This window comes from Anolis carolinensis, chromosome 1 (assembly GCF_035594765.1).
Source record: "Anolis carolinensis isolate JA03-04 chromosome 1, rAnoCar3.1.pri, whole genome shotgun sequence".
NCBI lineage: Eukaryota > Metazoa > Chordata > Lepidosauria > Squamata > Dactyloidae > Anolis > Anolis carolinensis.
Window position 1 is genome coordinate 210,484,702 of NC_085841.1, and position 16,876 is coordinate 210,501,577.

Sequence of the window (16,876 nt, forward strand, 5' to 3'; positions counted from 1 at the left end):
CTAAATAAGACTAAGCGTGTGTGTATATGTGTGTGTGTATATAATCTCAATGTTTATATTCCTGTTTTGTTACCAATGACTATGCCTTATAACTGGGATCCACAACCCAGTTAAGATTAACAACTGGATTTTAAACCTCATAGTAAACCCATGTCTTTTGGATTAACTGAGCTGTGGATCATGTTGTGCATTTGTGAGTAAAGGGTTCAGGGCTCTTATGCCACAAATGGAACACAATACTACCTTTGGGGATTTTAATAAATGTAGGGAACACTGTTAGCAAAAGAGTTGCTGTCCAAATAGACTGACACACACAGGCCAATGTAGCCTCTAATGACAGAGTAAGATAATGACAGGCCCCACTCAAAATCAGCAGGAAGAGGAAGATCAATCTTGGCAGAGTGAAGGAAAAATGCTGGCTTTCTTCGTGTTAGCTCATCTCATACATATCTGTCTTCAGCTGCTGCCCAATACTGTGGTGCTCTGCATTAACTACACAGTGGATCAATAACAATTACACCTTCTCAAAAACATGACACATAGCAGGATTGGGTTGACATTTCACTTAGGCCAACATTGATCTCCATGCATCTGATTCCAGCCCCAAATTCAAGTCAGGCCTGGGTCTAGTTGGAATAAACACAGTGGAGGGAGAGAAAAAAACCCAAAACAACAAAGGAGGAAACCAGCTGCTGGTGCCTTGGCTTAGAAATAAAATCAACACGTTTATCTTTGCATGCTACATTTGCAATATACTATTCTTCCTGTTGTTACTAGGAATTTCAAAGTTGATCAAAGCCTCTTTTTGCGCGCGCGCGCACACACACACACACACTTAAAAATTATATTACAAATTACTCACAGTGACATCAATGTTGATAATATCTCCATCCTGGAGAGGGCGGCTTCAATATAATCAGGAGAGATGCCAAGGAGAGAAACACAGTGCATAATGGTGACAAGCAGTTCTCCATAAGGACATATAAAAACAACATGCACATAATCACATATGCCTCTAAACAAAATTAACAGAAAATTAGGATTGTTTGAGCAGAACAGGGAGGAGGCAAATGGAATAACCTCTTGTAATCTCCAGGCTCCCACTAGTTTACAGGAATCCCAAACAAATAATTTAAATAAGAGAAGGAACCTATAATATAAAAGTAAGAAATGAAATTTATAGCCATGGTTACCTTATTACAATTAATAGACTGACAGCTGGCACTGTTTTACTTTGTGAACAAGCAATATTCATTCATTGTTAGCACCATATTAGCTCACAATTAAAAAAAACACAGCATCTTTAGGCACCTGGAAAAATTAATATATATATTTTCCTCATGAGTGACTTTTCTGTTGGACAATACAACCTGAACTGGGATGCTGTAGACTGCTGGAAAGAGACAAGACAACATACTAATCATTGTTTATATTGCTACACACTTTCCACATGTGCCAACATCATTTTCTTTCAGCATGACAACCAGGTGTACCAGATATTTTTGGGTAGCTTTCAATAAAACTATAATGGGTGAAAATCACCAATATTAGCCACTGTGTAAACCATTAACTCCAGTGAGGCAAGAACTGCAGCACTGATACTGGGTCAATTTAATATATTATACTTTCATTTGTATCAAAGGAGAAAAGAAATCTGGATAAATAGAACATTTTGTTCTTTGAATAGGGGATAAAAATAAAAATACCTGTCAGGGATCCCATGACAAACCACATTGTTTACTGAGGTACAAACAGATTTTGGAAATTTCCCATATCCCAGAGGTGATGGATAGGCATTGTGGCTGATTATTTCATGGTGAACCAGGCAGTCTATTTCTTCTGTAGTCATGCCAACCTAAAATATGACAATTTAAAATATGTGAATAAAATGATTAGTGGATCTTGCACAATGAATATGATAAACAAAATGAAACAAAACAAAGAGTCTAAAGTTACAAAACATATTGTACAATATGGGGTACAACAACCCCATATTGTTTCTGACAAAAAGAATATAATCTGCACAAAATATTCTGTAATAGACGTCTATAATGGGATATGCTTGGACATCTCTGGAAAACACATCAATACATACAAGCAATTAAAACTAAAGAGAAGTGGGAACTCTTTTCCTTGGTCTACACACAGAATAGAGTGGAATGGCTCAGTTCTCAATGGCTCTCAATACAGAAGATAGATCACATTTTTAATGTCTATTTATTTATTTATTTATATGCCGCTTTCACCCCATGGGTGGGATTCAAAGCAGAGAAGCATTTTAAAGAAACACTTCCTTGCAAGTAGAAAGCTAATATGGCTGGGAACAGCTGGTACTGAATTCAAGTTCCCTTCAGCCTTGTTGCTTGCAGGGAGCTGGCTATATAGGGAAGGGGAAAGTAAAATATATTGATTCCACAATAGTGCTGCCGCCTCAAAGTATAGTTTTAAATCGGGTGTAGCTAGACCTCCCCTCTTTCTTTCATCAATCATGTATTTTACTTCAGTTCTGGGTTTCTTTTTTATTTTTTGGCAAATAAACTTCATTATATCTTTATGCCAAAATAAATAAATAAATAAAGGCTGGCCAGAATCCTGAACGGGATCTTGTCAACAGCTTGTTTATTTTAACTTCTTTTGTACTGCAGGTTGTATGTTGTATGTATGTCTATGTGCTAAATGTTTTGATACGGCCAATGGGCTAATCAATAAAATAAAATCAATAAAACATATTGATAATTGCAATTTGCTCTTAAAATTTAGTAGCAAATTTCTAAATTAATCAACAGGGAAAAGGGAATTATATTGACTATGACTATAGTTAATGTCATAGTTAATAGGCATTATCATAGTTAGCAACCAAAGTAAATTTAAGGTTTACTTATAAGAATCAGCATGGTGTAATGGTTTGAGTGTTGAGAGCATGGCTCTGGAGACCAAGGTTTCCAGGTTCAAATCCTTGGGAAACTAAGGGATGACCTTAGACGAGTCACTCTAGCTCAGCCTCAAAAGTGAAGGATTTAATTTGCGAATTGTAGGTGGATAATTTTAAAATGTATTTCATCATATTTAGTGAAGAATTTTAATTGATATCAGCTATCTCTAAATTCATTTTACAGACAATTTTACATATTTCAACAAACACCCTCGCCCCATTTTAGTTCTACCTGCCAACAAAATGTATGGTCTTTAAGTTGTAGTTTGGTGAGGTATCAACACTATTTGGTACAGAAGGTGAAAGACCTCATAAAACCACAACTCCCAGGACTCCATAGCACTGAGCTATGGCAATTAAAGTGGTATCAAACTGCATTAATCCTACCATGTAGATGCACCCTCAGTCTGAAAGAAATGCAGACTGAAGAATCTCTTATACTGCCTCTGTACTGTGACTCTGCATGTATTTTCAAGTTGCCTGTTGACTTATGCTGACCCCATGAATGCCACTGAGTTTATTAAGCAAGGAATACTTACAGGTGGTTTTACCAGTTCCTTCCTCTGAAATATAGTCTACAACACCTGGTGGTCATTGGTGGTCTCTCATTGAAGCATTAACTAGGACTGACCCTGCTTGGATTCCAAGATTAGACTGGATTTGATGTCATATTACTTGAGACTAAGAGGGGAAAGCCATCACTGCTAGAAGTCCTCTGCTGCCACAGATATTCACTCTTGCAAACCACTCAAGATGGCTCTCGCAAAAGTCTGGATTGCATTCTTACTACAAATTTAGCTTTCTTCCATCCCATTTTATGTACGAGCCAGGGTAGATTACTTAATGCGGACTCCTGTTCTGTTTATGTATACTTAAATTGAAAAAAATTGTGTGTACATTGATAGTGCTATATAAACAAAGGACAGCAATACGACTATAAAAAAACCCGCAAAATTTGCATTCTCCCAAGGAGCCAACAAATTTTCTTCTTTCAAACTTTTCTCCACTATCCACATGACTTCCCTTCACATATACTAGCACTGAATATAGATTTGCCAGCCCACTTTAATGCTTCAATTCATGGCTGGAAACAGCTTGTACAGAAAAATATGTGGCTGAGACGACAATGCAGTTAAACCCGGATTAGCATTTTCAATCTAACACCTCAATTTCAGATACCTATCATTTCCAGAAACTTTCCAATTTTTTTCCAGCTCAGATTTTCTAGATTCCATTTTATACTGGAACTGATTATTTCTAGTAAGAATGTTGCAAAAAGATCCAGGCCATTTTTGAATATAAGTAAAGTGGGGGAAAATATAGACTTTAAATATTATCATTACAACTCTTTCCCCCGAAACTGAACCAAGCTGTGAGATGGCGAGGGTTGAAAGTTGAAATTTGGTAGGAAAACCTCCTTCATTGTCAAGAAGTGCCTTTGAGTGTTCCTAGGGAAATTGGCTGTGATTTGAATGAGTTGTAAGCCTATGAATATGACACTCGGCTACAGCCAATATGATGGGTATAAACTTTCAGATCCTTTCCTTAGAAGGTAGCTATATTCTGCTTTTCTACAACATAGCAGAAGATTTAGGAATTAGGTCACACAGAGGGTAATGCAAGACACTTTTTTCATGTGAAACAGACTTTCTAGCTGAAGTTTGGGGGAATAATGAAGTTGCACGTGAGGCTATGCAGGTAAAGGATATTGGGTTGGCTTTATGAAATTCAACAAGCCCGCATCTTTTGCTTCATACTTTAAAGAATTCAACTATTGCAAATGATGGTTAATGACCTCAGTGCCCTTGGGCAGAGAAGCGAGCTATAAATAAGCAAGACAAATAGTCTTTGTCTTCAGTGATGCAGAGGGCTGCTAACTCGTGATCTACTTTCGGATAGGCAATTCAACAGGTACTGTTTCATCTGCTGAGATGAACAGATTGCTTTCAATTTTGACACAGGAAAACTACAGCTTCTGTAGTGACTCACTTGGATTTCTGAGTGTGACATTTTAAGATCATAATAGAAATCAACCAGGTCAGGTAAGGTCAGGTCAGAAATGTGTGTCATGTGTGTTAAATACGCAGTTGTGAGTCGTATGTGTGAACGTATTACAATATCTTTAAAGATGGTTTGTGACTAAGGCATTTTTAACTCTTTCAATTCATTTTCCTGATGACACCAACCTACTCTGATCCCCTGCTATTACTGTATTTACTTGGATCTAACACTCACCTTTTTTGGCTAAATCACCTTGCCAAAATGAGGGTGCACATTAGATTCGCGTAATACAATAATCTTAGTGCTGAGCCAAAGCGCTGAGCTCCTATTTGAGGGATGTCATCTTTAAATTAATGTCATAGCTCAGTGCTATGTAATCCTGGGATTTGTAGTTTGGTGAGGCATCCACACTCATTGCCAGAGAAAGCTCAAGACTTTGTAAAACTACAGCCCCCATGACTCCATAGCATTCAACCAAGGCAGTTAAAGTGGATTCATTCTACAGCACAGATGCACCCAAGGTTTTTCTTTCTTTTGATGGTAACTTTGGTGCTCTAATACTTTTGTTTTTAAAGAAGGAATTCTAAGTAGGCATCAGGGCCGGCCCCACTATTGAGGCACCTGACGCCGCCGCCTCGGGCGCAGGCCCGGGGGGGCGCCGTCAGGCTGGGCGGGAGGCGGGGCACCGCCCTGATGGTGCCCCGCCTCCCGCCCAGTGCGCCCTGGCCCGTCTGGCCTTTTCTAGCTGGCCAGAATGCAGCGGAGGTCCCTGCAGGCCGCAATCGCGGCCTACAGGGACCTACGCTGCAGTCTGGCCTGCTAGGAAAGGCCAGACGGGCGAGCGGGAGTAGCGGAGGCTGAGCCAGCTCTGACGCCGCTCCCCCCCCCCGCCCAGCGTGCCTTGGCCCCGCCTCCCACGCAGCGTGGGAGGCGGGGCCAGGGCACGCTGGGCGGGGGGGGCGGCGCCAGAGCTGGCCCCGCTTTCACGCTACTCCCGCTTGCCCGTCTGGCCTTTCCTAGCAGGCCAGAAAGCAGCGGAGGTCCCTCCAGGCCGCAATCGCGATTGCGGCCTGGAGGGACCTCCGCTGCTTTCTGGCCTGCTAGAAAAGGCCAGACGGGCGAGCGGGAGTAGCGTGGGAGGCGGGGCCAACTCTGGCCCCGCCCCCCGCCCAGCGTGCCCTGGCCCCGCCTCCCACGCTGCGTGGGAGGCGGGGCCAGGGCACGCTGGGCGGGGGGGCGGGGCCAACTGTGGCCCCGCCCCCTCACTAATCGCCTTGGCCCCGCCTCCCACGCAGCGTGGGAGGCGGGGCCAGGGCACGCTGGGCGGGGCCAGGGCGCGGGAGGCGGGGCCGGTGGTGGGGGCGCTTTTCAGCACCCCCGCTTCCCATTAAAAAATATCTCCGGCCGGCCCTGGTAGGCATCTACTGTAATTGCCAAATTACAAAGAGAGCATCTTTTGCTGTTGCACATTACATTAATCAGCAAATCCTTTTTTTGGTTTCAAGGTTTTGAAAATTGAGGTGCGCATTAGATTCGATAGTGCATTAGACTCGAGTAAATACGGTATTTGGCAACACACATTTGCTATTCTGGTAAGAAGCACCTTTGAAGTGATGAGCAATTCATTACTGAGAAAATGAAATCTGAGAGAAAGGGTTAGGTTCTCCTTTTCCCTCTTCAGTGCTTGTATCATGCAGGGATAGTAAAACATCCGGGCATCCCCTGGGCAACGTCCTTGCAGACGGCCTATTCCCTCATACCAGAAGCGACTTGCAGTTTCTCAAGTCACTCCTGACACAAAAAAAGTGCTAGTATCAAACTAGCTTGAGTGAGCTGCCTCAGTCACCACAGGCAATGACCAGAAATGATGCGAAATATAGTTCTACATTATACCTGTAGTGCTTTGGGTATTAGACTATGACATTATACCCCTGTAGTGCTTTGGGTATTAGACTATGGCTCTGGAGACTGGGGTTTTGAATCCCCACTCAGCCATGGAAGACCATTGGGCAAGTCATACTCTCTCAGCCTCAGAGGATGTGAAAGGCAAAGCTTCTCTGAAAAAATCTTGCCAAGAAAGATCATGATAGTTTCACCTTAGGGTTGCCCCAAGTAGGAAATGACTTCAAGGCCCACAATAACAACATAGCCCAAAACAGGAGAGCTAGGGATTACGTATCCCAAAATTTCCAGTCTCTTGCAGAAAGAACTTGCCAGCAACTTCTTTCTTTCTTTTTATTATTGGCAAATTTATCATAATATGAATATTTTGTCAATTCCTAAATGTAGAATTCTATCTCCTGAAATTGTTAATTTTGCATGGTGTTTTCTATCCCAGACAGTGACTCAACTAATTATTTGGGTCTCTTTTTGAGTTTTCCACATATTCTCAAAGTTAAAAATACTTAGTTTTTCTTCTTCTATTTTACCTTCCCCTCCATTATCTTCCCTGTTCCCTTTCTTCCATCTTTATCCCTAATGCCCTCTTTCTTTCTTCAGGCGTTGGTTTGACTTCAAACCCCTTGGTTTGATTTCAAACACATCCTTTCCTTTTTCTCTTCTAATTTGTAGTGCCTCCTCCTTCTATCAGTCTCCATGGTTCATCCTCACATTTTCTTCTTTTGACCTGACAGTTTTCCTCCCATTTGACTTGGATTATAATGTTCACATCAGCCACCTCTAGCTCTGTCTTTCTCAGTTATTACCCATGTTATATGCTTTATTTATTAAAAGAGGTTTATCACAGCATCTGAAGTCCAAACTTTCCTTAACTGTTTTTGCCTCCTACATCACCTCTGCTTTCATTCCAGTTTTCTTTCATCTTTAGCTAATACTTTCATCTTTAGCTAATATTTCTTAACTTACTGAGGCCAGGAACCAGAATACAGTTTTAAATTCCTGTCTTATTTTTCTACCTATTTCAGCCTGTCATTGAGACCTGCTGTTTTCACCTTTTAACAACATTAACCCTTATCTTTACTGTGATGTTATTAAATCATTGTTTCATTATTTCACCGTGTGTTGTTCTGTTGTTTCAATATTCTTCATTTCGGGCTTACTTTTATTTTTTTTGCCGCAGCCTTAATCCAGTTGCTCCACATATTCAAGTGCTTGTCATTTCAACCATATGACTCCCTCCTCTCCCCCCCCCTTTTTTTTTGTTCTCTGTAATGCTCTAATTTCCCTTTCATCTTCATTGGAAACTTCTTTAGCTTACATTTACATCTCTGCATGCTCTTGCTCTTCACTATTTCCCCACTATTCTTTGTTCTCTGCTCCTGTCATCTTGCCACTTTTATTCCCCATCCCTTTTTTCTTGATGTAACATTATCAGCAGGCCTCCCCTGAATCTGTTGGTAACACTTTCTGCACAAAGGACAATTCCGCAAAGTCTTCCCAAATACAGCCGTCTATGCTATTTTTATTGGCATCAAGGGACCTCGGAAACTGATTGATCAGGCTCAAGGATGGCATCGTCTTCCATGTGGCCTCATTACTTTAAGTACCATCCAAAGGGAAGCTAGAAAATTAAATCTATTAAAGTGGCCTGCTGATTTTAAAATGTGAATTATAGTGTTGGGGACTGGATTATATGGAAGTTTTGGTCACTTGAATACTTACTGGGGCCACCTTGCATCTTATTCAGTCTGTAATCTTGAAAGAGCATCCTCGCTTTATATATAACAAGGTTTTCATATGACTTGCAGCCCAATGCTTACAAAGATGAAAGTATCAAAAATGTTTAGTGGATCTTACTCACAAGAAAGGATACTCAGGATGTCCTGCATAATATCTGGAGTAACAGCGCAATCCTATGCTGTTCCACTGGGAACTTCCTCTGAATTCAATGGGACATATTTCCCAGGTAAGTGTCCATAATGATATATACAGAATATCCTTCAGATCCAACCTACTGGAACAAATATGTGGAGCAAGACAAATCCCAATGTTGCTTCCTGGGGACCAATTGTCTACAGTGAAAACTTGCACTGTGAAATACTCTATTTGTCTCTTCAGAATTACACCCCACTGAGTTCAATGAGACTTATTCCCAGGTAAGCACATATTTTGCCAATAAGTTCAGCTAGACTAGACTAAGTGATTAATTGCTCAATGATAAGTAAATACTTACAAAAATCCCATTGATTTAATGGGTCTACCCTTGTTGGGACTAACAATGGCATTCAAGCCTAAACATTAACACCACTCTTCAGTAATATATAGAAAAACTCCACGTGACCAAAATTCCCTCTGCTATTTTTAGAGATTTTTTAAAATCCGAAATAGTGTAAAAAAAATAAGCAATACAAAATATTCTGAAGAGACAATGCAGAAGAGCTAGTGTTCCTGGCATTATGCTGTGGCATGCATTACTAATGGTTTTGAATCTTATAATATGCCTATTTGGGGGAGAAAGGCGAGGCAGAGCAATACAATCACTAGAAAAGAGTGAACAGCCCCCAGTCCAATTTACATAAATGTACAGTTGAAAATTAGCAAGTGTGAATAAAGATTTGCTTTGTGATTAAACAATAGATTCTCATGTTCCTTAGGATAAACATTTGCAAGATGGCATATTTAAATATACATTGGGAATGATATCAAATCCTAATTGATGAAATATTATTAGGCCAATGTATGCAGCTACAAATTATTATTATTATTATTATTATTAGTATTAGTATTAGTATTTATACCACACTTCCTCGCTGCCAAAGAAGACTAAAACTGGTTAATATTAAAAGCCATAACAATCTGTGAATTAAAACAGATATAAGCATTAGAATAGAATCAAACACAGAAATATTAAAAATACTAGTTAAAACCAATAAAACCAAAATCTATTAAACTACATAAAACACAACACCTTCTGGCTTTCAAAGATTCAGATATGTGATCAGGTGTACACAAATGTAAACCAGAAATGGGATCGGGAGCTAAATATAAAAAAATATATTTACAAATAATCAATTGGTTTATGAAGTCAAGATCCTCCTTCCCATTTTTTCAGCTAAAGAGAAAACAGTTTCTTTTTTCTCAATACAGACAATACTACTTTTCTGGCCTTTCCAAAAGCACTTGTGGGAAGGAAAATAATCCAAAAGCTTTCCACATACATCTATATTAAAACAAACAGAGGTCCTGTAAATAAGGCACCTACATTTAGTCGGTTTGATTTATTTTGAAACCTGAATTTAGGGTTCTTTGCTGTGGAAGGCACAAGGAGGAACACTGTGCATGTAGCCAAACAAGTAAAGATGAGAAAGCACCCTTTAATCATTCTAGATGCAAAAATCCACGGAAAACAAACAGTTGAAATGCTATTTTCATTGGCTTCAATAAAAAAAAAATCCAAACTGCAACTGAAAGACAAGAGGTGCCCATGGTCTCAAAGACCTCTGTGTCATGTTTACCTTTAAACTCTTCGCAGCCAGAAGCAGGATGTGACGGGCCAGATGACAAGCCTGACGAAGCCCTTGAATCTGATCCTCATTTTTAATTTCTATGTAGTCTCCCCAGTCTGGTACAATGCCTGTCGTCACATAGTCTGGCTTCTTTATATGCTTGGAGAAAAAGGAATGAGAGTGAAGATCAGAAAACAGAGCATGACAATGGGATCATTTTCTCAGATAGAGCCTCCTGCTTCATGGCAGCTTGCCCTTTCAGTCGTGGAAGCGACCTTCCTAAGCCGTCAGGGCAAACCCTCAAGGCTGCCTCAGTGTTCCTCCCATTGCCCTTTTGAACTTCACATTGCTGGCTGCCAGCAACTCTGGTCGTCTGCTAACCTTACAGCACTGAAATCCAAGACGCTGTGGCCGACACTGCTTTCCACTCTGGGGCTTAGAACGAGCCAAAGTCTTCTCAAAACCAGTGCTTGTTTCTGTTTTGCCTCCTTGTTTTTATTTTATTGTATTTAAATTTTTGACACAACCTAGTTAGGCTAATTGGGGTCTCAATGCATATACAATGTTTCCTCGCTACTTCGCGGTTCACTTTTCGCTCCCTCGCCGTTTTGCGGGTTTTTAATTAATATCAATGTACACATTTATTGCGGTATTTTCGCTGTTTCGTGGGTTTTTGCAGTGTGCAAAGGGTTTTGGAAGGGGGAAAGGGAGAAATAAAGGGAGAGGGGGAGAGGGTATGGAAATAAAAAAGGGTTATTTAGCTTCCATTCTTCTTCTCTGCCGGTGTACTGTATATTATAATTGCTAAAATAAAGTACAGACTGCATTGTAGTCAGCGGTCTGTGGTTGCTCCCCTCCACACATAAAATAAATATAGTGTCCCTACACTGCTGATTTTCACTTATTGCGGGTGGTCCTGGAATGTAACCCCCGCAAAAAGTGAGGGAACACTGTATATAGCTTTAGAGACATGTTTAATCCCACGGAAATGGAAAACAATTTGCTTGCAATGAAGAATTGTAGTTCCAAATTTAAGTTCTTCTTGTTGTGTGGCTTCAAGTCACTTCTGACCTATGGTGATCATATCATGGGGTTTTTTTTTTTGGACAAGATGTAATCAGAGGACGCTTGCCTTTGCCTTCTTCTGGGTTTCTATGGTCAAGTGGAGATCTGAACCCTTGTCTTCAGATTCAGATTATAATGCTCAAATCAATATACAATGCTGTTATTTTCATATTCCCCGTTAATACACACTCCTTCTGTCTGGATATACGCACAAATCCACGCGTCTCACAATGAGCTTCAGGAAGGTGCCACCTCTCTAGGCCTCATGCTTTCTATGTAGAGTGTTCCAGTTACACAAATGCCAGAAGGCTTCAGTTCCCCCACCTTTGATGAAGACCCTCACTTTAACAAATAATAATGATGAGATAATGATAATGATAATAATAATAATAATAATAATAATAATAATAATAATAATAATACATTTTGGTATCTGCCTCCCCTCATGGCTTGAGGCATGGCACAACACAGGTAAACAGATTATGGACCTCATCACATGTAGAAATTTCCTCATTTCTACCCATTTTAAAAAGGAAGTTCCACGGTGGCGATCACACGATGTAAAGCTACTTCCGGGGGTTGTCAATTGGACCCTGTAGTTATATTTCATAATAACACAGAGTTTTTGGAGTCAGGTATATCAGCTCCATTTGTCTCTATGTGTGTGGAAGAAGCAAAACACGAGAACTTTCATGTGTGATAGTTGTGGGTCTTTACACTTTCCCTCAATTTCTTCCTTTGCCTCCATTACTCCGTGAGGACTATCCCTTCAAAGGAAAGTTTTCCTTTAAAAAAAAAGACATTCTGAAATTACTCAATCTTCATTATTCGATGCATTGACATGATACTCTCTCATTTTGAAGCAATTCCCTTTTTGAAATAATTTCTGAAGTAATTTTTGAGGTAATTTTGAAATAATTGGCAAGGTAAGTAACATGTGTGCACAGTTCAACAGAGAGATGGCAGTTTCATTAGGGAAACTGCCATTTCAGGGGGACATTTTAGTAGGGAAACGTCTGGAAAGGCAGCGGACGATGCAATTTTTCTTATCATTTTTGTGTTTTCTGCTTTCTGTAAACCACATTTTTTCTTCATTGCGAAATCTTGTTTCTCAAAATTGTGAAGTTTTATACTTCTGGCTTTATACAGTGAGTCTTTTTTTTAAAGGAAAGAGAAAGCGAGATGGGCGGAGACTCCGCTTTTTTCGTGTGATGGCAAATGAAGCAGGAGATTGCAAATAAGACATACACATGTGATGGGGAAACAGAATTCTCTGTTTTATTAAAACACGGCCTACCACTAAACACTATGGTAAGATCCGGTTCAAACCACTTTTTTTTTTTTGTCTAATGTGATGCGGTCCTACGTGGCTGATTTGACAAACTACAGAGGGAGCGTGGCTTTTGGCTACTAGTAAAGGAGGATGGGGAAAGACTTGTGGTTTTATTAGAGACCGTATATCCTTCCCCTCACAATCTGAAGGCTGCTACATCATCAGTTTGAGAAAGCTATCATCCCTGAATTCAGGCTGGTGAAAGAAGCCTGCGTGGTGTAGCAGCTGAGCATTGGATCATGACCTTAGAGGCCAGGGCTTGGCTCCCTGCTTGGCCATGAAAACCCACTGGAAGACCTTGGCCAAGTCACACACTCTCAGTCCCAGAAAAACCCGCGATAGGGTCACCATAGGTCAGAAATGACTAGAAGGCACACAACCATGGTAATTACCCAGTAGCAAAAAAGGGCATTGTGGCAGGACACAAATGTTTGTATATGGTATTTCACTGAATTTAAGGTGCCATCATACCTAAGGTGAACCTTGTTTTTTAAGCCCCTTAAACAGGAAAAAGTGTGCTTTAGGTTTATTATCTCATCTAGTGCCTAAGTAGGGAATGTTTCTCTCTCTGGACACGTGGCAACATAATGGCCTTAGTTTATTTCCAGTGGAGGACAGGTTTAGCAGTTTCAGACCAGGAACAGGTTTCACTCGAGGTACATTTTCTGTACAGCATATTATTACCCTCGTTTTCCCCTCCTCGTGTCACATACTCTCAGCCCAAAATGGTCTGGCCAACTCTGGATAAAGCATGTCCCCAGCACTCATGCCTTATTGCAAAGCATATTTCTTCCTGAACTATAAAGCAATTTGGATGAGTGTGTTTACCAGCAAAAAATTGGTCTTTCCTCTGGATGGAAAACAAGGGTTGCTTCTTCCTTGTGAATGTACTTCAAAGTTGGTCCTCTGTAGCCACAGATTTTACAATCCACATCTTGAAAATATTCCAAAAACAAACAAACCAAAATCCAAAAAGCAAACCTTGCTATTTTATATAAGGGATACCATTTTACTATGACATCATATATAATGGAACTCAAACATGCACTTATTTTGATATCAATTGGTTTTTTTTTCGTGTCAGTAGCAACCCGAGTTGCTTCTGGAGTGAGAGAATTGGCCGTCTGCAAGGACGTTGCCCAGGGGACGCCCGGATGTTTTGATGTTTTTACCATCCTTGTGGGAGGCTTCTCTCATGTCCCCGCATGGAGCTGGAGCTCATCCACACTCTCCCCAGGTGAGATTCGAACCTGGCAGCTTTCAGGTCAGCAACCCAATCTTCAAGTCACTTAGTCCACTACGCCATCTGGGGGCTCCTATATCAATGGGTGGCTCCTGTAACTCTTTAAATTTAAAGTGGAGACTCACATAACTGGTTTTTCTTCTATATCTACCCCCCCCCCCAAAAAAAAAACCCCAAATAATAATTTTAAACACCTTTTCACATCAGCAGTGGGTTATGTGTGGTTCATGGGCCACATGTAGCCCGTGGAACCCTTTTTTTCAAAACAGGGTGTTACCAGAAATCCGGGGGGGGGGGGGGGGGGGTTATGGCCTAAAGTGGCCCTGGGGGAAAAACATGGCAAAATACCCTCACCCCTTAAAGCAGTGGTTCTCAACCTTTGGGCCTCCAGGTGTTTTGGATGTCAACTCCCAGAAATCCCAGCCAGTTTACCAGCTGTTAGGAAGTGTGGGAGCTGAAGTCCAAAATACTTGGCCAAAGGTTGGGAACCATTGCCTTAAAGGCATTTGGAGGTAAAATATTATTGGCACACAATGTATATGAATCTAAGAAAGTGAATAGGAAGAAAGTGTAGCTGCCAAAGTGCTGCTCTTTAGCATGCTTAATACAACAGTCGATCCCAACCAACGACTGCCAGTTACATCACGATATAACTTTGCTGCCACCAATCTAACGTATTGGTCTACAACCACACCATTCACTCTTCCCTGTCCCACTGGTCCACCGACCACTGGAGTCAGTTCACAGAGACACTCAAAACTGAAGGGAAACTCCAACTTAAAGGGTGATGGCTGTTATGCAGGCTGGCCCCCTTCTTATACTGATGCACAGAAAGACACACTGAATACCTGTGGTGAAGTATAAACAGATTTGTGAAGTTTATTTGAACTAGAACAAGAAGGTTGCTCAGATATTAGGAGAGGTTCAGACGATTATCAGAAGATCAGCCTGCTGTGACGCAGGCTGGTAAGCAGCCAGCTGCCAGCTGCAACAAATCACTCTGACCAAGAGGTCATGAGTTCGAGGCCAGCTCGGAGCCTATGTTTGTCTCTGTCTCTGTCCTATGTTAAGGCATTGAATGTTTGCCTTATATGTGTGCAATGTGATCCGCCCTGAGTCCCTTTTGGGGTGAGAAAGGCGGAATATAAATACTGTAAATAAATAAATAAGTAAATAAATGATCAAGCTGTTTCCTTAAAAGAAAATGGTTCCTTAACTTGTCTTCCACAGGACTATGTTTGGCATATGTGTTTGGACTGTGTTGTACCCCGTCTCAAGCCATGAGGAGAGGTGGGCAACAAATACATTTTTTATCATCATCATCATCATCCAGAAATGTTTTTAGGCATGTCATGTTAAAATATGCAGTGAAAGAAACATGTCCTTCCCCCAAGATGTGGTCAATTGATTTGATTTATAACCAACTGCACAATACCACTCTATTTATTTTTTAAAAAATAGAGACTACTCCCCACATCACATTTTGTTCATGGCAGGTGAAGAAGAATCAAATTTAAACTGTCTGAAAAATTGATTTGGTGCTCTCTTTAGCATAACAGGGAGTAGAAAACTTTGTGCACTGGTTGCAATATCAAATCCCAGTCCTGTAACAAAACCATGATTCAAACTCTCAGCAGTCGGGGATGAATGCACTTGATCACTGTGCAGTCAACCTTTATATTGACTGGAAAAAAGATTAGATAATAGAAATTACAGTACCTTAGGAACTGGATGAGCTGGAGAAACTATAGCTGGCCAGACTACGCTATAAGCAGCATTTCTTTGTCTATAGAAAAAGAGATATCTTCTTTGATGGACACTTGAGTGCTTGTGTAAGTAGATATGATCAACTGATGAAAAGAAGAGTCGCAGACGGCCAGTCACACAACCTGTGGATTGAGATATATACATATTAGTGGGTAGATCTATATTAAAGGGCCTACTTAAGAAATCTTTCATTACCACGTTACTGAGATACAATAACCTTTAAAATACAAGTAAAAATTACACCCCAGTGTAGAAAGTTCTGCTTTGCTGCATCTTTGGATGCAGCATGTGTGCAGTTACAGAATAGTACTGCTGGAAGTTATATTGAGATTTTCTAATAACCCCAAGAGATGATTATCCAAACAGTTTTAGCAAACTCAATCACAGAACAGAGGATCAGGAATTACCACCAGCATATATTATACAATCCCACAATACGGGATCAGAAGAAACCAAGGTACTATCATTTGTCACAGTTCGATATGCCATATCTAAGAGGCTCAAAGAATTCAGCTTTTTATTATGCTATCAAAGATTAACAAAAGCTGGCAACCAAACTCTTCTGGAATTAAAATGTCCTCTTACCTATGAAAAGAAACTAAATACCTCTTGACAAATAAGATGATATTAGAGGTATGCAATTCAGCCAAAAGGCATGCTGTTTCGGGGTCCATTTTTGGCTAAACCCTCATTCTGTTTACCAGGAAGTTCCTTGAATTGGGAGAGGTGTTGCCGTTTACATTCAGCAAAAATTTGGCTCATTGGCTACAATGGGAAACTTTAAAGCAGGGGTCCCCAAACTACGGCCCACGGCCACATGCGGCCCATCGGAGCCATTTATCCGGCCCCTACAGCAGTGCCCCCTTCTTCCTCCGCCAAGGAAGGTGCATGTGACGTGAAGGAGAAAGAGGGAAAGGTGCATGCCTTTCTCATCTCCCTCCCCCGTGGGCAACTTTCCTGCCGCTGCCGAAGACGACGTGCACGGGGTGAGGGAGAGGGAAAGGCACAGACATTTCTCTCCTCCTTCGCCCCATGCGCTCCTTTCCCCCTGCCGCCGCCGCCGAAGGCATGCACGGGGCGAAGGGAAGGCATGTGCCTTTCCTCTCTCGCCCCGCGCGCTCCTTTCATTG

At 41.0% G+C, this 16,876-nt stretch overlaps 1 protein-coding gene across 3 annotated transcripts in view; it reads right to left on the reverse strand.

Moving 5' to 3' along the window:
* Positions 1-16,876, reverse strand: part of metap1d (methionyl aminopeptidase type 1D, mitochondrial) — a 121,591-nt gene that overhangs the window by 41,489 nt on the left and 63,226 nt on the right. For 2 of the 3 annotated variants that reach the window (XM_062964489.1, XM_062964484.1), the window contains exons 2-5: positions 15,699-15,868; positions 10,348-10,497; positions 1,707-1,855; positions 863-905 (exon numbers count right to left, since the gene is read on the reverse strand). In XM_062964489.1, the coding sequence (XP_062820559.1) occupies positions 863-905; positions 1,707-1,855; positions 10,348-10,497; positions 15,699-15,868 (512 nt within the window). Of the gene's footprint in view, positions 1-862; positions 906-1,706; positions 1,856-3,319; positions 3,692-10,347; positions 10,498-15,698; positions 15,869-16,876 lie in introns of those variants that run through there. The other variant, XM_062964491.1, reaches the window with a different exon arrangement.